The sequence below is a fragment of the Hippopotamus amphibius genome, chromosome 8 (genome assembly GCF_030028045.1).
Source record: "Hippopotamus amphibius kiboko isolate mHipAmp2 chromosome 8, mHipAmp2.hap2, whole genome shotgun sequence".
NCBI classification, from domain to species: domain Eukaryota; kingdom Metazoa; phylum Chordata; class Mammalia; order Artiodactyla; family Hippopotamidae; genus Hippopotamus; species Hippopotamus amphibius.
Genome location: NC_080193.1, coordinates 85,079,621 through 85,103,698, shown reverse-complemented (window position 1 = coordinate 85,103,698; position 24,078 = coordinate 85,079,621). Strand labels below are relative to the sequence as shown.

Sequence of the window (24,078 nt, the reverse complement as noted above, 5' to 3'; positions counted from 1 at the left end):
AAATAGATCACAGTTTTAAATTTATACATATAAAATACTTGTATCAAATAATGTGACAGAAAAGAAGCCAAATGTAGCCATCACATCAATAAATTTAACTGGACTTACCAACCTATGAAGAGGAAAAAGGAAATTTTCTGACTGGTTAGCAAAGTAAAATGTTGCTGTATACCACAGACACACCTCAGGGGAGGGGGCAGGGCCGAGGGAGGGGGCGACGGCAGGAGGTTGTTGCACCGAGCAAGTGCAAATAAAAAGAAAAAAGAAGTCATGATGTTGTTATCATGACAAGGCAAAATATAAAGGAAAGAAATGAGAAAGGAAGAACTTTATAATGTGAGAGGCTACCATTCACAAAGAAGGGCCACTCCTAATATATTTACTTTCTCGGTTTGAAATATGCTTTAAAGGAGAAGACACTCTTGTTTCCCATCTGGGTTTAAGCAGGATGGGGATGTTTGGATGTCCGTACCTGTACTCGGGCCTCAGTGAGCTTTGCCCTCTGGGCCAGTTCCTCCCTGGTGTAAATATCAGGATAGTGAGTTCTCTCAAAAGCCCGTTCCAGTTCTTCAAGCTGCTCTGCTGTGAAGGTGGTTCTGCTCCTGCGCTGTTTCCTCTTGAGCGGTAAATCTGGTTCAGAGTCGATGTCAGAGCCTTCATCTGATTGCGGTGCGGAGGCTAAAAGCACAGGAGGAAAAAAGGGATCAAATGTGAATCGAAAAACAAGTCTGGGGAGTTCCCTGGTGGCTAGTGGTTAGGATTCAGTGCTGTCACCGCCACGGCCTGTGTTCAATCCCTGGTCAGGGAACTGAGATCCCAAAAGCAACTTGGGACAGCCAAAATATGAAAGAAAAACAAACAAACAAACAAAACAAAAACAAATCTGACCAAGCTTTAATGATTCAAATCCTAGTCTAAAGTACATTCCCAATGTCCTCCCACAGACACAAAGCCCCTCCTTGCAGTATTACATTATTAAATGGTATTTAATCTCTTCCCCCTACCCCATCTCCAAGGCCCCCAGGCAAAAAATAATTTTCTCTCTGTATCTGTCATTCTAAGCCCATCATGAGCTCTTAGAAAGCAGGGACAGGCCTTACTCCATTTTTCTGGCCCTTGTCCTTAGCATTTAATGGGTACTCCGTTCTTATCTAATACATGAATCATATTTAATTTGGTTCCTAATAAATTTTCACCAGCTTTTAGACCAAGAGAAAATTTGTTAAAAGGTAACTTTTTAAAATAAATATTCCAAAACTGACTTCGTATCTAAAAAGGCAATAGTCACCTATAGCAGGATTCCTATAAATTTGTAGACTGTACTTCTCCTATAAGAAATGCCATGTTAAATTTACTATCTTTTTTTTTTTTTTTTTTTTGGCACACGGGCTTAGTTGCTCCGCGGCATGTGGGATCTTCCTGGAGCTGGGATCGAACCCATGAACTCTGCATTGGCAGGCGGATTCTTAACCACTGCGCCACCTAGGAAGCCCCTAAATTTACTATCTTATCACCAAATATTAGGAGATGCTTTAAGGAGAGTTTAGATATTGTTAATGCAAATCTCAAGAACAGACTCAGGAAGAAGCAGGCATAGACTAGTAAACTGTTTCTAAACAGAAGTTCAGAGTCTGGGTCTCTGCTCAGGACTGCTGCCTAATTTGAGGAACACAGGGCAGAATGAAAATGCAGGACCCCGTGTTCAAAACCCATCATGAATTTCAAGATGGCAACAACAGAGCATAAAACTAAGCACATCTTTTACTCAGGCCCGTGACGCCGGCAGGATGGGCAAGTGTCGCGGTCTTTGAACCGCCAGGAAGCTCCGTAGCCGCCAACGAGACCAGCAGTGGGATGATAAACAGCTCACGAAAGCCCATTTGGGCACAGCCCTGAAGGTCAGCTCTTTTGGAGGTGCTTGTCATGCCAAGAGAATTCGGCTTAAAAAAGTAGGGGTTGAAGTCAAACAGCCAGATTCTGCCATCAGGGAGCAGGTCAGGGTTCAGCTAATCAAGAATGGCAAAAAAATCACAGCCTTTGTACCCAATGATGGTTGTTTGAATTTTATTGAGGAAAATGATGACGTTCTGGTTGCTGGATTTGGTCGCAAAGGTGACATTCCTGGAGTCCACTTTAAGGTTGGCAAAGTAGCCAATGTCTCTTTTTTGGCCTTATACAAAGGCAAGAAGGGAAGCCCAGGATCATAAGTTTTGATGATGAAAGCATGATAATAATAAATTTTCATATGCCAAAAAAAACAAAACCAAAAAAACTAAGTACAGGGCCCTTCTGCACATAGGGCCCTGAGCGACTGCATGGGTCACATGTCCCTGAAGCCAGCCTTGCTGAAACCCCCTCCCCACCAAAGCTTGAATTTGACTGTACGAGCATGCATTGGGGAAAGAGTCCTTCCAAACTTAGTACGCAGGTGCCTAAGAAACAGGGGAGGAGCTGGGAAATTAAGCAGAAATTCCCATTCATGATATAATGCAGTGTCTGTGAGTTGTGACAGTAACAGAGCACCTGTCAGCTGATAGCAGGTTCTTCAGCTTGCGGATGCACCAGCCAGGGCTCTTGGTAGGACAGCAACCCTCTCCCAGAGGCCTGGACCTCAGGGCAGTGGCCGAGGTTGTTGGAAGGCTCTCAGGCCATAGACTCTGAGAGCAGTCTTGCTCCTGAACAATCCAAATGCTCTCAGAAAACTCCCCAAATAACTGGGGATCCTCTGGGGATGGGGCCGAGGTGTGCTGTCAGTGAATGAGGAAAGAAAGCCAGAAAATTGTAGATTACTAATGTCAATGTCAAGGTAACTCATTTGCACCCTCAGGTAGGACCTGGGGAAACACAGGGTGCGCTAGAAGCATTGTTAAAATGCAGTATCTCCTCTACTACTAATTCTCTTTTCTCTTGAGCTTAAACTTAATTCTGCCCTACAGAAATTTAAAATTTCATTTTACTTCAGTATAAATTATAAGCTGCCCCAAAAAGTGCACATCCAAAATAACCCCCAAATATAATTTTACGTTTTCTAATATTTTATTACATTTACACTTTATTCACATTCAAATACTGTGAAATTGAGTGAATTAATAACATATATGACAAATTAAAGAAAACCAATCCTAATACATAAAAGCAAAAGGGAATTATATAGTGCTGTACTGTATGTTAGCCATTACGCTTGGTTTTTCAATTTGTTATCTAATATTAAATGGTCTAATTTAATATAAATCTTATTTTAGGAAATTTTAGTATTAACTGAAAGAAAGAAATAGACTTTAAGTACGGGAATATTTTACAAGGGTATTAACATGCTAAGAAATAATGTCATTCATTGCATTATAAACTTCAAAAGCAGCCAATACAACTTGCATGTGTATACATAAATAAATGTAAACCAAAAGAACAGTAATTTGCGCATAATTGTAGGGCAGTGGTTCTCAAACCTCTGGAGCATCCGAATCACTGGAAAAACTTGTTAGAACCCAGATGGCTACCCCCTCTTCTGATTCCATGAGTCTGGGGTGGGCTCTGAGAATTCGCGTTTCTAACATATTCCCTGGTGATTGACACTGATTTTACTGATCCCGGACAGACACTTTGAGAACCATCTCTATCGAATATTCCAGATTAATTATTCACTTCCCCCTCAAAACTCTCAAGTATATAAAATATTTTCTGCCACAATTTACCCCCCAAATTGCTCACACCTGTATTTTTTTCAATTATAAATAATATACTCTCCGAGAAACAAATTACTCATTCCCCTAAGAAGAAAATAAATTTTTATAAAATGCTTTCCTTCCATGCTTCCAGTTTCTATTGCCCTGACTTTTCTGTCTAATGTGAATTCAGGTGAAAAACTCAACAGCATTTAGGAACTGTCCAAAACCTCTCCTCTGCCTGTGAGAACCTGAAATCTTTGCTTGCACTTTCTTTTACTATGATCCCATTAGGATAAGAGGATGTGGAAATTTTCATGTTTCTTTTGGGAGTCTCTGGGGCTATTAAATCCTCTCAAGTAAATATGATGTGCCATGCGCTGTCAAGTCAATTAATCAAAATCATTGCTGGTTTCTGGAGAAAAAAGGACTGCTTAGATGTACAAGTACCAGCCAGAGTTAACTCTGAGAATCAAGACCACTGTTTCACCTTAACAATTAACAACCCCCAGAATATAAGCTCTATTAGCTCAAGACCCTTCCTTTGCCTCGTTCATTGCTAGAATTACTGCTGGAACATAATAGGTGCTCAATAAATACATGCTGAATGAATAGAAGTACAGGAGAAAAATAAGTTTTGAACTAAAATTCACTTCTCTGCCACCATTTTACATCTTTAAAGTGGATATTCTGCTCTTATAAGTCACCCAACGTCCATTTAGATGAGCTTTGGGTGTGGGGGTTGTGAATCCTTAAAAATTACTGGGAAGTTGTTGGAAGTATTTGCATGCCTGAATTTTTCTGAGGAATAATTATCAATTTTTTAAAAGAGGATTGTGATTTTAAAAAAATAGATGAACCACCAACAGACAGTGATAAAAAAGACTCAGAATTTCTGAGAGTTCAATAGGACAGCCTTTACCACCAAAAATAATTTTCTTTAACAAGCTAGCAAATTACTACTTTTATTTCTAGACTGTTTATTCAAAAGCAGTCCAAAGGTTCCATCCAACTGGAAAAGCTCCAAATAGCATCATTCCAAAGGCACTGAGGAAGTGACCTGCCTGATTCTTCTGCTGGAATAGTATCTGAACCAACTGATCATTTTTGACACTATGAAGCCACAATCTTACAAGTTAATTCTAACTTTTCTCCATCTGTAAACTCCAAAAGGATGTGGGCTTTAAAAAATGTTCAGTCAGCAACCCTAGATTAATCTACCAGCTAGGAAATACTAGCTCTTTCTAAAGATGGAAACACTACCATTTCTCATATCCCTCAATAGAATTAAAATGTATTATTTACACAGAACATGGTTCACAAAAATGCCCTAAATTTAAATCGTTCAGGTTTTTTTTTTTTTGTATCTTTATTGGAGTATAATTGCTTTACACTATTTATTGTGCAATAAAGTGAATCAGCCATATGTATACATATATCCCCATATCCCCTCCCTCTTGAGCCTCCCTCCCTCCCTCCCTATCCCATCCCTATCTTCACAAAGCATCAAAAACAAGCCTAAAGCTTAAATACCATTTTAATAGCACAAATTAAATCATTCCATTGAACTTCTATTTTACATATTTACTCAAGATACTGCAACAAAGTAGATACTAGATACAAGTATCTAATCTTGCTAAATATTACAGCTAAGTAAAAACAAGGCTTTTTTTCAGACAGCTTGACAGAAAGAAATTATTTTTTTTTCTGTGTAGAATATTTAAACTATGACGTGTAAATTACAAGCAGCATTAGCAAGATCGTTATCTAAATGTTAATAAATTGCCAGGATATAGCAACTAGATTAAATATAATTTTTTCAGTCTTTTTTTACCGTCTGGCCTTAATAGTTCATACATTTAAGTTGCTCAATCATATTCTACACCTGCCTTCACAAAGTTTGCTTTATTACTCATTAGAGATACTGTCCCCCAATTTGAAATTCCAGAATAGTTCTCATAAGAAAATCCATATCAATACATAATACATAGTCTCTTAAGTGGAGATTGCATAAAATTTATTGTTTTAATTGCATAAAAATTCTCAGATTTAGGGATAAATAGGCAGAGCACAGAGGATTTTTAGAGCAGTCTAAACACTCTGTATGATACCCTAATGATGGACATATCATAATACATTCATCAAATCCATGGAATGTACAATACCAAGAGTGAATGGTAATATAAACTATGGATTTCAGGTGATTATGATGTGTCAATGTAGGCTCAGCAGTTGTAACAAATGTACCACGCTGGTGGGGGCTGTTGATAACGGGGGAGGCTATAAATATGTGGGACAGGGTGTATATGGGAAATCTCTGTACTTTCCCCTCAGTTTTGCACTGAACCTTAAATTGCTCTCAATAAAATAACAAAACAAAACAAAACAAAATTCTCAGATTTTATCCCAATCCATATTCTTATCAGACTTTGAAAGTTGTGACTCTATTACCAAAACCCCTTCACAATCCATTCTCTGACTTACATACATTAGTTTAACTCAGTGTCACCAATGAACCTGGAGCAAACCTTACCAAGGGGTTGAGAATTTCTCTCCTTTCCTTCTGTAACTACACAAAAGCCCTGTGAAGTAAATACACATCCCATTGTACAGAAAAAGGAAAGTCTCAGAGAGGTTATTCAGGTCATGGAGCTGGGAAACTAGGACTTGACCCAGGTTTATGGGACTTCAGAGAACTCTCTCTCATGTAGCCTGGAGTGTCTTAAATAGGCGTTGAGTTCCTGTATCTCACACACATACACACACACACACCAGAAACACACCAAAACAGGAACTCCAATGTAAATCATCTAGCTGATTGCCACTACTGTTCTCATTTGTCTCAAATTTTCAAAGTTTCTTAGAATCAAATGAAATTGACGGAAATACAACAGTTTAATCAATACCATACACCAAACCAATCTTCCAACTGAAATTTAATTCAACAAATATTTGTTGAACTCTTATATATTCAAAGTATAGCTGTTTAGCAATAAAGCATTAAGAAATGAATCAATTTTCCAAGATACTGAATGAACTTAAGAAATTAAAATAGTCAGTCTGACCATGTGCAGTCTCCACTAACAGTCATCACAGACACTTGGTCCTAAGATCCAGGGTCAGTCTGGAAAATACTGTTGTTCACAAGCAGTTGAACTGATCACTCAGTTTATGTCTTTATTAAAGTCTTCTTTTTTGATATTAAAGGCACCTTTGTGAAAGGATATCAAGAGCTGTAAAGGAACCTGAAATTCTTTTTAGACAAAAGCACAGGAATAAAAACTTGAAATCTTTTGGGATATTCACAAGTTATTCAGCAGAAACCTCAGCGTGATCACAGGGAAAATGTCACCTCTCACCAGGTGCCTGAGTGTTTCAACTCTGTGCTTTATTCTTAATTTTAAAAGAAGTTGTAAAATTCACGTATTCATTTCCTACGTCAAGCTAATTCTAGGTCTTAGGAGCCAAATTTTTAGTTATTCCAATGGTCTCACAGTAACTCCCAAAATCAACCTAGGGAAAACGGACATTTTCAGTGTTAAAAAAAAAAAAAAAAATCAAGCATAGGCAGCAATCATACCCCACAGGATTACAAATTCTTCCTTCGGAAACAAATCCAACTGGGGGGAGAAGGCAGCAGTATTACCACCAGCGGACCAACCATGAAGTTTAATTAAAGAAGGAATTACAGAATTAGAGTATGTCTTTGTCCGTTAACCCCTTGTGACCTCTTTTGTAGCCTCAGGAAATATTTCATCCTAGTTAACGCTATTATACATGAGACCTTACCTTGATTTTATAGAGATTTAGTCACGTGAAATGCTATAATTATTGGTTTCCAGACCAGTGTAATTCAGAGATGGGAGACAGGCAAAAAATGGAGAAATAAAATAATTCACAAGCATGAATTTGGCACACTGTCTTTCTTCTCAGCAAGACCTTTCATTCGAATAATTAAAGAATCAAAACATGACAACCATATAAACTCTATGTTTGCCCCAGATAGAACACAATGCGATTTACAGACACCGGGAGGAGGGGGGGTGGGAAGGGGGTTGATGGGGAGGAATCTCTTTCTGCATGTTTGGAGGCTGAACTTCCTTAGTCATCGGTCATTTATTCTAAGACAGCCTCAGACCAAATCAGATTGTCTTCCCATCTGTACTAACCTTTCTGAGTTAAACCTGTCAGTGTCAGTATTCAACACTGTTTCACCAATGAAAGAACACGATAAAAATATAAATCATTTCTGAGAGTCCCACGAGGTGGTTTTCACCCTGTGTCTGACAGCGTAAGGGTATTTCAGAAGTATATCCCATGAGGTCTTTAACGGGTCAACTTGAAGTTGGATGCACTTACTTGGCTAATTGTAGAATGTCTCCTGTGTTTGTGAGTTTTACCATTCAACACGAAGGGGACAATAGGACAACTAACTGTTTTCTGATCTGCAGTAGCCCTTTTACATGAGAGAGATGTGAATGACCTCTCTCGTGTTTACTCGGGTGAAAGCCAAGAAGAGTCTGATATTCCCTCACAGACTGAGAGTAAATGACAAATGACATTTTCCCTTTGTGATCTTTGGGATTTTTGTTGACTTATTTGGAGGCTTTTGTTGGATCCCGAGAAATGGCCTGTGGCCGAGGCCTATTCTACCGATTTCCACGCTCCATCTGTGGAATCCATCAACGGAGCGTTTACCCTCATTCAGGGCTCTGACACCTGCCTGGCAGGGAGCAGCCGACACAAAGAAAGCCGGAGTGGATGAGAAAGGGGAGGTTGGGTGTTTTTTTTTTTTTCAGAGGAGGGAGGAGGGGGAGGTTGAAATGGATGCACAGTAGGGGTTAATCCAAGCCAGTTGAGAGACTTCAGCACCTGGAAGCTTCTCTTCCACATTAATTCACAAGCTAAGAAGTCATCGGCGACATTATTTTTTTTAATGTTTTTAAATTGTATATACGTTGAGAGAAGAAAAAAAGAGAGAGACCCTGCTGAAAGGAACAAACCAAAGATTTACAACAAAATCCTAAGGTGGATCTAGAAAGCGTGTGTGACCTAACAAACTCTCAAGCTGTCTATTGAACTTTCCAGAATTCCTAACTCAGAACTAGGATTTGAGTAATTGTGACTGTGTTCGTTTATAAACTAGGAGAGATGGTTTATAACCTGATCAGTGCCTTCTTGAGGGGGGCGGGGTTAGGGGTCTTGTTTTGCTTTTATTGCCTCTACAACTTCTCCCCAAAATGTGCCAGCCCAGAAACCTTTAGCAAGTGCGAAAACAAAAACAAAAAACAAAACAGCAGGACAGTGTATGGCAAGGATATTCCGGGCTCTCTCTCAGAAAGGTTCTTTTAAGAACTCTAAATCTCATTAAGACCCTCCAGCCATTCACCTACTCTTGTTCCCGCCCAGCAGTCCCCCCATTTGGGGGGCTGCAGAAACGTTATGCCAGTCCCCTCCCCTCTGACCCAAACCCTCCCCTCGGAAGCCGCCTTCTCACAGCACGGGGTCATTAGAAGGAAAATAAGCTCCTGCCAGGTTGGTGCTAATCAAAATAGCGCAAATAAACCCTGACACTCAACAACTCCCCGAGTCCCTGCCGCCCTGGGAGGAGAGTACAGATTGGTTATGAATATGGCCGGCCGCGGGGGCAGTCCTGGAGGGCCGCGTGTGCTCCAGGGCCCAGGGGTGACTTGAAATGCACAACATGGACCACTGGATGTTTATTTAAGATAAGGGCTGACAAGCCGAGCTGCCTCGGAGGCATTGAGCTGCATGGCCCCAAAGACCCCTGGATCCTGAGGCTCCAATAACACTGAATTTCAGGTGTCCGCTGGATTTCTATCCACAGTACACTGAGGACGCGGACTCGGTGGAGTTCTCTCCTAAGAGCCACTACCTGACCATTAGCCACTTAAAAGGCCTCCTTTGTCACAACACAGCTAGAAAGAAAGGCTTATTTCTCCTTCATTCATTGCAGCCCTGCTAGTGGTTATTTTTAGTAGCTGTATTGGTTGATAGGTTTAAATAGAAACATGTTTGTGCCATTTCTTTTTCCCTGACACAAGCAACATTTTGCTTAAGGAAGCCACACAGTCCCAACCAAACTACTGTTTCAGCACCTCCTTCCAAAGGCATAAAATGAGGAAGGAATCGTAACTACTTTCAGGGACCCTGACAGTGACCCAAATTAACCCAGCGGCTTCTTAAACCCTTTATTTTGAGATTTAAGTGTGTGTAACAAGAATTCCTTTAACGAAATGAATCTCTCTCATCAAGCAAAGATGAAGTCACACTTCCCTACCCGACCCCTGCAAATGATTTCTACTCAACACATTTTTGTTGTCAATGGCTTCCTAAACTCCGTGGTAACCGCCACCAGAGTATTTCAAAGAGAAAAAGAGAGGAAAGCCCCAAGAAAATGTGTTGCTATTCAATTAAGAAAACTGATTAGTTAACTAATTAATCAGCTAACAGCTTTCTAAGAATAGTCTCCCCTAATAAGAACTTTCCTCCCTCAAGAGCTTAAAAGTCAGTCATAATTAAAATTAAGAGCCAGAGCTCTCTATGCTAAAGTCTCTGTCTCTAAAAGCAGTGGGCTAGGTTTTGGTTTACTGAGATTGGATTGCAGGGAGCAAAGAAAGGTAATTTGCACACTGGAGGGGAACAGGAAAACAGTAGTTCTTGTGAAAGGAAAAGGGCCAAGTGACTTTTATTTACAATTGCCAAGAGAGAGGCCATTACTGACCATATGTGCCACAATTGCCCTCTTATCTCGGGCTGGCCATCATGTCCTTTGGGAGCTGTTAATGAACTGGGTAATTGAGCTGCTGACATGTGTTTCCAAAACAAAACAATAGGAAGAAGAGACAAATGAACATTTTATTTGCCAATCAGAGTAGGTTCAGCTTTTCACGGAGCTGCAGCTAAGTAACTGACTGAATACATAAAACAGTGCATTGAAAGCAAGCAGATGCAGACACAATAATAGTTAACTGACAGCTTATGGCCCATCTGTGCTTAACATTTTGTTAAAGAAATTACTTGACTTGCTAAAGAGACAAATCATACAGCTGCCCCAAGCGCTGCATTGGAAGAGATAAATCATTAGCTAAACTGTTTCATGCTTAAAATGACAATGCTTATTAACAGTTATGCTGGGATATTTTGTCAGCACAGCTTGACACAGTTATTACTTACTAAAAATGTGGCAACTCATAGATATTCAATGGAATTGAGTTAGGACACAGGCAAACAATCTGAAAGAACAATAGGCATTTTTAATCTCTCGGGATTAAATATGCATTTCTAAGACGTTATGAATGAAAAATAATAATAAATCCAATGGAACAGAACATAAGATCATGTTCCATATAGTAATTATACATCTTTCTTCCATTTATACCTTATTTATTCAGAATCGCAGACTATTAGAAATGCTCTCATTCTGGGTCGCTTAATCACCAATGATATCAGTTTAACAAATAATTGTGTCTAGCCACTTTACTTTCCCAAACATACTCACCTTCCTTTCCTCCTTTGGAAAACTATTTCTCACATAGGGAAAGAAAAACCATGTTGCAAAACACCCACTTTATGAGGAGATTTAGCTTATATTTTTGTTACTGCATCTGAATTAAAACCACATTTTTTGGTCCAAGTGTGGCTTATCCACTGCATGTAGAACAACTTAATTCTGAGATCACTTCTGTGTAAACTGGTTAACTAGAGGCAGAACAGGGATCTCTCAAAGCCCTTCTTGTGATCGTTCCTTCAACATTCTGGGCAAAATCACCTCAATAATAGTAATAATGATATAAGAAAAGCTGCTATTCACTGATTTACTGACAGCTTATACTATAGCCCACCTCTGCTTCCAGTGTTCTTTACGTGCATTTTCTTCCATCGTTACCAAAACCCTATTGGAGTATTGTCATCCCTATCTTACGGATGAGAAAAAACGAGGTCTCAAGAGTTATGTGACCTACCTGATCCATGAGAACTATGAGAGGCTACCCAACTATAAGATCAAATATACGCTCTTATTAGCATTGTTATTTGAAGAGTAGGTTGGTTCACCATTGATGTAAGTTGAAAAAAATACTAGCCAGTATCGTCACATTTTTTCTTCCTGGTCACAGTCAACCCTATAAATCCATTGTGAAAACATGACCCTAAAAGGTGAGTGATATTTTCCATGGTGGTTGGTGTATGTGAAATTATGTTTTGTACAGAATTCTAAGAAAGAATTCTGGCGATGAAACCCAAACCTTAGCTATGTTTACAGAGCTTCAAATAAGACACAATTGACAAAGACAAAGAACCACCCTGGTTTTATTTTCCACAATCGAATATTTTTGCTATTGTGTACATCGGTCATTTAAAAGTCAACAAATAAACTGAGGCTGAATATGTAAAAGAGGTGACAAGTTACACTGAGAGCCTTTCACAGAGTAGAAAACAAAAGAATGCTTTTGCCACCCTTATGAAGACAAGACAACCCAAAGACACACAGAGCCTAAACAACTAAACTTTGTCAGGATTAGCATGACTGGAGATGTTTGGAAAAAAGCAGAAAGGCAGATTTAAGAAGGAAGTTAAATACTACACTTTTTGTGCCAGAAACTTACTAAAGGAGGTAAGAAGATAAATAACAGAGACCTGAAATACCAAGGCAAAACATTTACAGAATTTCAGAATCATCAGAAGAAACTTTTGGCCAATCCCTTCATTTAGCAGTTGAAGCTCAGAGAGAGCAAGTAGGGTTGCCCCAAATCACACATCTTTCAGTGAACATTTACTGAGTACCTACCATTTGCCTGATACTGTTCTCGGCACCAGGGATGCAAATATAAATAATGCATGGAGCTTAAAACTCAGAACCTAAAACTCAAGCCACCTAACTCCCACTCCAGTGCTCTTTCCACTGAATCAAAGTAAAGTATCGGTATATACGGAAGCTAATCCAGCCATGCCCTGCAGCAACAGAAAAATTAAGTGGTCTCTCAAGGCTGAAAAACCTAGATACATTTATTTACTAAATAACAGAGCCATAGATTCTGTGAGCTTGTGATCTTTAATATAGAGATCAAATTAACACATAAACGCTTTAACTGACACCTCCCGTATGGCATTTCAAGATTGTTTCTTTGCTTTTCATTTTCTATTGGGTTCCATAAGGAAGAAAAGAGGCAGCACAGGAAGCTTGTTTTGAAAATCCAAATCTTATCTGGGTCAATTATTGCTTGTTGGAAGATAGAGAGAGGTAATAACTGAACATAAATGTAAGAGAAAACTTTTCCTGGAGGCAAAAGAGAAGGCTGAGCTTAATTCTAGCTGGCAAACGCATCAGTAGCAACATCAAGGTCATCATCAGAAATCACTCGTGGGAGACCTACTGTGCAAGCAGTACTTTGCTAGAGGCTGGGAGGAATGGGGTAATGAGGAAGAGAGTGGGACGTCTGTCCTTCATCTTGCAAAGGTATGATGCTCAGGCTGGAAAGGCTGGCTTCCAGATCAGTGTCACATCCCACCAGAGGGCCCCAGGAAGAACTGGCAAATCAGTTGAGATGACAAAGCAGATAATGTGAATGATTCATCACAGTCCTTAGTTAGATAGGGATGGCTGCTTTTTGAAATTTTGTTTTCTTCTCTTTGCGTCTAAGCAACGGTCACCATTGAATTCAGAAAAGATGATACCAAAGGTTTGGGCCAAGAAAGCAGTAAGCCATGATAGGAGACTTCCAGCTCTAGAGAGAAGCCAACCTACTTCAAATGCCCACCTGGCCACTTCCTCTCTGATTTGGGGCAAGCTGCTTAACCTACTGATTCAGTTCTTTCATTAGTAAAATGTGGCTTAAAACATATGCTTTAAAGACTGGTTTTAAGGAAAGAAGAGTTTGTAAAGCACAGAACAGCTCCTGATGTACAATATATCCTCTGAAAAAGTAGCCCTCTTCATCCCTTCACCTTCATATTATCCAACCCCACCAGACATTTAAAAAAAATAGCAAGATAAAAATGCTCTCTGAGTTCTAGGAGTGAGAGAGAAAACCGATCACCAAAACTTTGAAGATGTATGTAGAATTTCTTGAATTTGTGAAATAAGAGCATCATCCGGTCATGCATCTGCCTCCTCTTCTGAAGATCCTGCCCATGATCAGCCAGTATATACATATCCACTTAAAAAGGATATTCAGCTGTTGTTCCATTTCCAATTCCCTTAAAAGTCTAAAGTGTAGGGCTTCCCTGGTGGTGCAGTGGTTAAGAATCTGCCTGCCAATGCAGGGGACACCAGTTCAATTCTTGCTCCGGGAAGATCCCACATACCCACAGAGCAACTAAGCCTGTGCACCACAACTACTGAGCCTGTGCTCTACAGCCCGTGAGCCACAACTATTGAGACCTCGTGCCACAATTACTGAAGCCCACGCACCTAAAGCCCATGCTCCACAACAAGAGAAGCCACCGCAATGAGAAGCCCGCACACCACAACGAAGAGTAGTCCCCACTCGCCACAACTAGAGAAAGCCTGTGTCCAGCAACAAAGACACAATGCAGCCAATAAATAAATTAATTAATTAAAAAAAAAAATCTAAAGTGTAGCCCAGGGTACTCTATTCTTCCTGGCCCAGGCCACGTGTTTGTGCTGTAGGATCAATGATTAAGGTAGCTATGAAAGGAAATAAATTCTGTGCTCCCAAATGCCTCAGGGCTTCAACAAGAAGGCTGAGCTTAACAAAAATTAGGCAAACAGCCTAAAAGAAATTAAGTATACTTGGCCTCTCCTTTAGGCCAACATTCATTTTGGTTTCCATGGGGAGGAATTTTGAGTATGTTGCTTGGAGGCAAATTCTCATCTTCAGTTTTCTCTACTGATATGAATCTGTATAGGCAAAATGAAGTATAGTTTTGAACAATTCACTATCTTCTCATTTTGACTAGTGTCTACGGCCAATGTGAATAGGTCAGGTACCCAACTCCAGAAAAAAAAAAACATCAAGAACTCCTTCAAAAGCAGGCTTCTATGTGAATTGTTGGGCAATTGCCTTTCCTCTCCACATTACCTTTCCGGGAACTATCTTGCAGAGCTAGAAGAAATAAATAAGGAAGTGCTAGATAAGAGAGAGTAAGAGAGCGGCAGAGAGAAGAAGAAAGAACAGAAGAAGGTTAACTTTCCTTCCTCGCAAAGAAGAGTAACAACACAGTAAGTGATTTTAGAGTTAGTGGGTTGACCCCAGGCACGCTTTCTCGAAAAGACTCTGATGACAAGTCTTGTTGAGTTAGGAATGCCTGCTCTGATGGACTGGGGAGGGCAGAGGGTAAGGGTCTGAAAATGTGTCCTGGTCTTTGGCAGCTTTGAATAAATTAAGGACCCTCCTGGATGCAGACCAAAGATAGTCCTACTCACCTTTCCCACCCACACCAGCCAGTAATTTTAACTGGAAATCATCCCATCAATATGTCAGGATAATGCCAACATTGCAACTATGTTGCCAATTTAGTTCAAACTGAAGCATTACTCTTCATCACCCAATTATAAGTTTATTCCTAAGAAGAGTTTCTTGGACAAAATACATTTCTTAATTTGTTGCAGATTTTTTACTTTACATTATAAAAGTACATTATATTATAAAATAAAATTTGAGCAGTGTCTAAAATTAGGGATTAGATTGTATGAATAGATGGGTGGATGGATAGATGGATCATGAGAGAGAAATAGATTGGCCAAACTCCTTTACAGTGTTCCTTTCCATTCTTTTGTTCCGTGTATATTACTAATGAAATACAAGTTTTAAACAGAAATTCTCTCTTGATTAGCTACACAATTAAAAAGTAAATAAAATTCTCTCCTCCAGCAAGTATTCAAATGAATTTGTCTTTGTTGTTGTAGTAATAATAACACAATGGCTTGGCTGGTAGTATTGTTGATATGTGAAAATTTCACTTGAGTTCTGAGATTATGTAGGGTGCTCCCAATTTGCTCATCTACACTTGCAAATACATTCGAATGTACAAATAAAAGCATTTGCCCATCTCTGTACATGAGGACCAAGATAAATGACATGTATTCACATTACATTCACATAAAGCAGTTATAGAATTCATTCAAACAAGCACTGAAGCCACTGTCATACATCTCCTTCTCCACTCTCTCAGTAAATAAGCCACAGTTTTAAGAAAGCTTGTCAAAGGCCTGGGGCATCAGAGGTGGCCATCCTTACTGACCATTTCTCCCAAATCCTCATCCCTATTTCTAACCACGATGCAACTAAGTAAGAGGGGGCCCTTAAAATCTTTCTTCTTCCTGGTAGAAGAAGCCCAAGCAGGATCAGTGCATGAATGTCTGAGCATACATTGGGCATAAAGAGAGACTGGCTAGAGAAGAAAACCAACAGAAGAAAACTAACGTAAACAGGAAGACAACCTTCCAGGTAACTAACAATGTAAATTGCAGGGGAGAAATTAGGAATATTGTTTAAAATATTTTTTCCACTATTTGCTAGAGAGGTTCATGTTTTGTATTAAATGTGCTGCCTAGCACAGAATTTTATAAGCTGGAAATCACTTTAAAAATCATCACTATTTACCTTACAGATTAAAAAAAACTGAGTTTCAAGTGGATGAAATGATACCTCTGTCATCACTTGGCTTGTTAGTGACAGAGTTAAATCTCAAACCTAGGCCTTCAAATTCTAAATTCTGGTTCTTTTCTCTGTATTACACTATCAACTCATAATTTGCTGTGGATCTGTGGGTGAAGTGACTTCTATTTTCCAATCAACTACGGCAGCTAGAAAACCTCTCCCAGACCACTGAATCCAAAAATTAATGAAATGAGATGAAGTACTTTGGGCTTAAATTGGGCTCAAGGGGAAAAAAATTAATGTCTAGCATCTCAACCATTGGTACATTTATCCATTTAACCATTACATGATGCTGTTTTTTTTCTGATTATCAAAGTTCTTTACCCTCAGTGTATCTTTATAACAATTCTGTTGAGTTGGACATCATTATTTTTGTTTTTCAGATGAAGTTGATACTCAGAGTGTTTAAAAGGACTTGCCCAAAGTCTCAGCAAGCCAATAAGGTGTCAGAATTACAAAGATAATCACCAGTCTTCACTTTAAAAATGCACAAAACTTATTTCTAGATTATCTGTTTCTTAGTATCATTCACAAATTTCTTTGCTCAAGTAACATGTATATGCAAATACCAAGCACTAGTACCCAATTTTTACAAGAAATAATGATTAATATATTCCTGAGTAAATCAGCTTCAAAATGTAGAAAACTATTAATTAACATGAAGCTGAACATGTACATGAATATCTGCAGAGTTCACTGAGTGAAGTTTAAAGTTTTCATTGGACTAAAACAAACCTAATTCCCAGAATCCCATGTGCTTACCAAAATGGACCAAGGATTGGTCATATCTTGACTTTACCACCTTAACTCACTGTCTGTTCTACCTGGAATGCTCTTTCTGCCCATCTTTACACAATGTCAGGTCTCAAAACCCAGTTGCACAAAACCTTCCCTGAACCCCCAAATCCTAAATACTCCTCCTTTCTCTGTACTGCAAGAGCACTTCACCTTTTCCATTCCATCAGCACTTTTCCTTCTTACTTGAACTATTGACTAAACCTTCAGGCCAACTCTTTTGCAACCACACATTTCTCTTACTGACCATTTCCTTGAATGTGTATAAATTTAGTTGTGTGTCCCAGTGGTGCTTTTTCATTTAAAGGGTCAAACAGTCAGAGATCAGCAAAGCAACTAGTAAGTGTATACAGACAAATCTAATGAATGCAAACACCACCTTACTAAGAGCAGGTTTTGAGGGAACTTGGTTCTTTGCTTGCCAGTTGAGTAGTTTTGCAAGAGAAAAATTAGAGGCCATTTGAAGAAAAATAGCTTTGTGTGTCAAAGTTCAATGGTTATTTTGACTGCCCTGATGGTGAAGAATTCACAAAAGAAGAGAAACTGACTGATAGTGTCGCAGCTTTATCACAAAATAAGGAAAGAATAATTCAGAGGAGCATGGAGACCATGCTATCGCAATCTTTCACAAGATTCCAGGTAATTTTGGAGGCATCCAAAGGCCATAAATAAAGAAACTCTTGGTTTCAATGGTTACCAATGGTAGAAAGTATATGAAAGAGTTTTGTAAACTGTAACATTCATGTAACATACGTGTTCTTATCTTCACCATTACCACCATATCATTATTTTTATTATTATTATTGTAGTAGGTAACACAGCACCAAACTTTATTAGCCAATATTAAATTAAAGAGGCACTATATTAAGCCTTTCACTTTCTACAGAAAATAAAAATACGAGTGTATGGGGTTCTTTTCTGATCAACTTAAGATACTTGCCCCTCTTTTTCTCAAAATCCTGATTTTTTTTTTAATACAGGAAGACACCAACAATGTCATTCCTCTCAGTTTCATGCCCCTTTCCCAGAGAAAAATCTTTCCTTTTACGATGTCTTCTTCAGTCTTAGGGAAAATTTACTCTTAAGTCCCAGAATCCTACATACCTACCAACGAAGGTGTTTTTCTTCTTCCTTTCCAAAAAAGTTTAAGTCCCAGCCTGCAAATACAGAGCCAGAAGCACGTCCATGTTTTGTGGGGTCTGCAGCTTTTACAATTTGGCGGGACAGAGTTCTTTAAAAAAACGACCCACAAAACGAGCTGACTTTGCATATTTTACCAAATCACATGGCCACGTGACATGTTTTGGGGGCCCTCTGCAAGGATCTGGAAGGAGTCCTTGCCAATAAGGGCTCTGAAGTCAGCTTCACTGTACATCCACTTTTGCTCGTGAACCTCTGGTAACACCAGAGTCCCTAATTGCAGTGCACAAAAGAAGGACACCCTATTTCTATTGTACATCCATACGTCTTGCCCTGAACATAGTGTAAACATCCCTAAACAGCAGCAATGAAGTGCAGTTTACCCCCCATATAGCAGGGACAGTGAAGTCAACCAATACTAGTGATTATAAACTTCCTAGAGTCTTTCATGGGGACATGGGGTTTCTTCCTCAATTTCGGTAAAATCAACCTTTAGGGGCAGCCACTTCCTCAGCCTGTGAGTAAAGCCCATTCTAATATAAATATAATAACAGAGTCATACAGTCATGGACTGTGCAGAGCACCTCATGATAAGTACGGAAAGCCACATTGCTTTGCTTTCAAACCTTAAAGAAACATCTTGGGAACCTGGGGCATGTCCTGGATAGGGATCTCATAAGGCTGGTGAGAACCTCATGAAATCACCACCATGAGTGTGGTTCTTCCGTGTGCACATTCTTTACACTCATTAGCCTTGAGGAATGCAATTCAAAGGACTTGGGAATGATTATTTAAATAATCTTTTCTGAAATGAAAATGCATTACTTTCATAGTAATGGAAATAGTTCCAGTATTGAGAAGTAACCCCCCAAAAGCTTGGGTATTTTTACGAGAATTTGTAGAAAACCTTGAGTCAATTCAACATTTTAGCTGGCATCTTTCTGTATCTAAAAGTTGACACTACTAGCACCCTCTTAAACTTGAAAAAAAAGGAATAATAATCATAAACACAAATAAAAATTCTACGCATGTTATCTTGTCATATCTTGCATAGGAAATACTAGCACCACAGAAACTTGAAAAAATTATTATAGAAAGAAAGAGGGACTTGCACCAGACTTGGGCCAGATATAATACCCTGGAAATTGAAGTGGAAGAAATGGGGCAATTACAAAGTTACAAAGAAAAATAATGCTTTTGCTTAAATTGATTGGCTGTTTTACACACAAGTGCCTTAGAATGTCACTTATCAAAATATTACCTTGCATTTCTCCTTTAACTGCATCTGAAGATATGGCTTTATTCTCATCTGAGATTTCTTAAATTCTGAATCTGATATAGGACCTCACACAATTTTACCCCAAATGACTCATTTGAGACTAAATTTCTTTGCATTTCTTCATACTTTCAAGTAAATCAAGCACTAATTCCCACTGATCTCAGTAGTTCTAATACATTATCATTTGAGAAAGATTTCTTAAAGATGAAATTTTGCCAAGACTCCACAAAATTGAAAATGCACATTGGCATTTAAAGGACCATTTATCCCATTTGTCAAATGTCTCCTAGAAGTGTTCCACTTTGTGTGTATAACCAATCTCGGATGAATGAGGAAGGACGGTCGACACCTCATCACATGCTTTGCAACAGAACCAGAAGTTGCCAGTGGAACTTAAATAATGGGAATCTTCACAAACATAGATGTGGCACTTGGAGATAAAATAATACTTCCAAACTGAAGATGAGGTCTACAGCAGGGGTCAGCTAAACACGACCTTCTGCCTGTCTTTGCATGTCCTGTGATCTAAGGATGGTTTTTACATTCTTAAATAGTTGAAAAAAATTAAAAGAAGAAAAACATCGATGCATGAAAACTAAATGAACTATTAGTGTCCATACATAAAGTTTACTGGAACATAGCCATGCTTATTCATTTATGTATTTTTATGGCCACATGCTACAAAGGTAAACTGAGTAGTTGTGACAGAGACCAGTGGTCCACAAAACCAAAAATATTTACTATACAGTCCTTTATAGAAAAAGGTCTATACAGTAGTACCTGTTCTATACAATAACCAACATCTTATAGGTACTTACTACACACCAGGGACTGTGTCAAACATTTTTACTTGCTCTGTTCATCTAATCTTCAAAGTAACACTATTCCCCATTTTATGGGCAAAAAAAAACTGAGGCATGGAAGGAGTTACTTAACTAGTGTGGAGTGGAAGTAGCTTTAATACCATTACTTTCTTTTGTAGATGCTCATCTTTATGAATTCTGTGCCAAATTTCATTCTCGCAATCCCTGTCACCACCAGAGCCCACCAGCACTATCATCATCCAGGGGTAGGCAAAATAGAAAACCTAAACTCTCATTTTCTCATAGCCGGATGCAAGTCCCAATACCTCCAGAGTGTGGGTACAGGGATGCCTTGTCCTGTCTCCTGCTGCTCACATTGCCCCATCTCCAGGCATGAAGGAAGCCAGAGCTGTGGGGGAATTTTCTCCATGAGGACCTGGGTCCCTGTAATGTTACTCAGCTTTACAGAGCAAGTGCCAAACCTAATTCACGAATTAATTACACCCAAGAACCAAAGTTATTACTCAGTTCACAAGGAGATAGAGAATCAGGAAACTCTTTTCATTGGACAACAGTTTCCCCTGTGGTCCGAAGTCTTGCTGCTATGGTTACCTTAGCTTAATGTTGACCTTCGCTTTGACTTCAGACTCTTGGATTGTCTTGGATCTCTATGCCAAAAACTCAGTGACCTCTGATACAAGCCACTGGCTACATCCTGAGAAATGCTAGAACCATAGTTGTCACCTGACTCCCACTCCTGTGCCACGATGCCCCATATACCACTCACATCCTTTTTATCTAAGTGGCCACCACCGGCACAGCAAATTTACCTATTTGGTAAACAAGGAAGCTAGAGGCAGCACAAAAGAAAGAACTGGTATTCTACTCCCAGGATTCTATTCTCAACCCAGACCTTCAGTTGGGCAAACAATTGCCTAAGCTGTATCACCCTCAGATTCACCATCTGTTAAGGGGTGATAAAAATCCATAGGTGATTGTAAGGAACAGATTTATAGAAGCATGAGTGGACTTTGAAAAATGTAGAGAACTGTAGAAATGTTAAAAAAAAAAAGTAAGTTATAGTTTTGAAGTATAAAATATGTATCCTGATTTGACATTAGTATGCTGACTTTCTCAAACACTAAAGACATTTTAGGGTATGATTCAAAATCCAAAACTTCATGCTAACCAAACCTTATTTATACAAAGAACCCTAGATGATGCACCAACAGAAACAGCAATAAAACAAGTTGTCAAAGATATAATCAGAATCCAGATAACAGGACATAACCTACACCATACATATGTTTAGACATACATTTTCTTTTCCCGGAAAAAAAAAAAAAGAGACCAAAGTTTTTAATAACTTCATCATAAAATTTTTCTCTAATTCCTCATTTATTTATTCACCAAATGTTTCTTTAGGGCCCAGTCTATGTCCAGGTCTGTGCAAAGCAGTACATGCAAAAAAGGTGAACAGGACAGAGCTCACAGTTTAGCAAATATCAAATTTAAAAATAATCTGACATCCAACCTCCAGGAAATGCCCATCACAAATGACTTTTTTAATGGAGTGTTTCACTTTAGGTTTTCAATCAGATATATTAGATGGTTTACCAAATAATAGTTGGACTTATCCTATTTTGTGTTCAGTGGATGTATTATTGCCCCAGGGAGCGAGGCGGGGTAGTAGGTAGCTGACAGTCTTTTTTCACTTTACATTTTGTCAGTCTTTTCTCACCTTAGATTTAGATTGTCTTTGTTGTACTGAAATGTTTGTCTGTTCTGACATGCTTCCTCCTGCCATAAGCATTATCCAATGCTTCAGACATATGTGGTTACTCTGAAGGTCTGAAAGTCAGGGTCCCTTAGATATCCAGAAAGACCTTTGGAAATCTGGGTTTCCCAGAGTCTCTGAGTATTATTTTGTCACAAAGGCATCTCTGAGACCCACCTCAGAATCTGCCCCTAAACTGATGTCTCCATCAAGGCCGTGATTATTTACGATGCAAGAAAGTATTGTGGTTGGCTGAGACCACTTGACAATCACTCAGAGATCTTATTTTCATATTATTTTCATATCACTTTACAGTGTATGTCAAACATCTCAGTTAATATCAACATGCATTTATCATAAACTCACATACTTAAGATTTACTATTAAACTTTCTATTCTCAATTCAGTCAGTTGGGCAAGTTGCAACATTAAGAAAAACAAGAGATTTTATCTTGTTCAAAAGTCACACTCGTTTACAGATTGCAATGGGGGAAAGAGGGAATGTATGGTCTTCAAAAACATGAGTCATGGGACCTGATTTTAATACTGAAAATGAGCGAGGTAGTCCCACTCTTGAGGTTATGTGATAGGAAATGTCTGCCCTGCCTAATTATGCTCAAGGTCTCAAGGAGATGGGAGGAGAAGTATTTGGACCTCCTAGCTGGAGAGTCCTCAGGAGGTGATAGAGTCAGCACCACTACTAGATGGGAATATCATGCAAATCATCTACCAGCATCTGCATCACAATCTTGTTAAAAATGATGCTTTCTGAGCTCCACTCCAGATTTACAAAATCAAAATCACTTGAAGATGATCCCAAAAATATTCTTTCATGCAAGAAGCCCAGAAATTAATTGTAATAGTATTAACACTTATCTAGCACTTAAAATGCCAAAGTTCTGAGAATTTTATATATACTAACTCAGGTTCTCTATGTATGACTCTTAGCTTCTGTGAAGTTGGACCACTGGGCTAGAGTTCAGAGTAAGATGCCTGTGGAGTCAAATCCTGCATCTGCCATTTTTCCAGCACTGTGGCTGCCAGCAGGTTATTTAACCTCCGCCAACCCCAGCAAAGTCCTGTGTAAAACAGGGGTAATAATTCCTATTTTGCATGGAATTTCTGATACACATAAAGCACCCAAGAGAAGCGCACTAGAATTCCGCAGAGAACTAAGACAGGGAGTGCGATCTTACAGGGGGCGCTTAAGTGCCCTTAAGGAATGGTCCACCCTGGAGCTGTAAGGAGAAGCCCGGTCGCGTTCTTTTCTCGCAGTTGTGAGATCCTAGCCTGAGAATGAGCAACTCTTTCCCTATGGCTTGTGCTGGACCCTGTCCTAGGAAGCCTCAGAGCCCCTGGACTCTTTGCTTTCTTCTGGGATCGGGAGTGTGCAGGAATCAGTCACATTGGGCGGGGGGCGGGGGGGAAGGGGGGGCAACTGGTTGGAGGCAGGGCTCTTAAGCGTTTTCAGAGTTTCCACGAAGGGCTTTCTCTGCTCACAGAAGACCACTCTTTCCCTCCGACCAGCCCCGAGGACTGTGCTCACCATCGCCTGGAAGATGCCTTGATCCGAGCAGGACCTCGTCACGTCCGCTAATACCACCCCTCCCTCTCCGAGCCCCCTGCGGTCCCTCCTTGATCCCTCGGGCTCACACCGAGGCAGGCACTTCCTGATCTTTCCCTCTCCCTCTCCACTCCCACCGAGACAATCCCCCAGGCACAAAGACCCCCTAACCTCCTCCAGGCCCTCAGCCCGGGAGACTGGGAAACTGCGCTTTGATTTCTCTACTGCAAGGAATTAACTTTTCTTTACTAGTAGCCTGGAAGTCTCATTTTCTCATGAATACAAAATTAAATACTGTACGTAACGGCGATGTTTAAACGAATCATCCTTTAAATTTCCTTTTCCTAAAAATCTGAAAGTGAATACCAAGACGATATCCTTAAGGTTTGCTTCAACTACACAACTTGTTTCAGG

General features: G+C 39.5%; 1 protein-coding gene and 1 pseudogene across 5 annotated transcripts in view; one reads left to right on the top strand and one right to left on the bottom strand.

Moving 5' to 3' along the window:
• The window catches only part of PAX3 (paired box 3), a 94,510-nt gene that overhangs the window by 30,294 nt on the left and 40,138 nt on the right, over nucleotides 1-24,078 (bottom strand). For all 5 annotated transcript variants that reach the window (XM_057745261.1, XM_057745265.1, XM_057745262.1 and 2 more), the window contains exon 5: nucleotides 473-678. In XM_057745261.1, the coding sequence (XP_057601244.1) occupies nucleotides 473-678 (206 nt within the window). The remainder of the gene's footprint in view (nucleotides 1-472; nucleotides 679-24,078) is intronic.
• On the top strand, nucleotides 1,788-2,207 carry LOC130858572 (40S ribosomal protein S23-like; annotated as a pseudogene).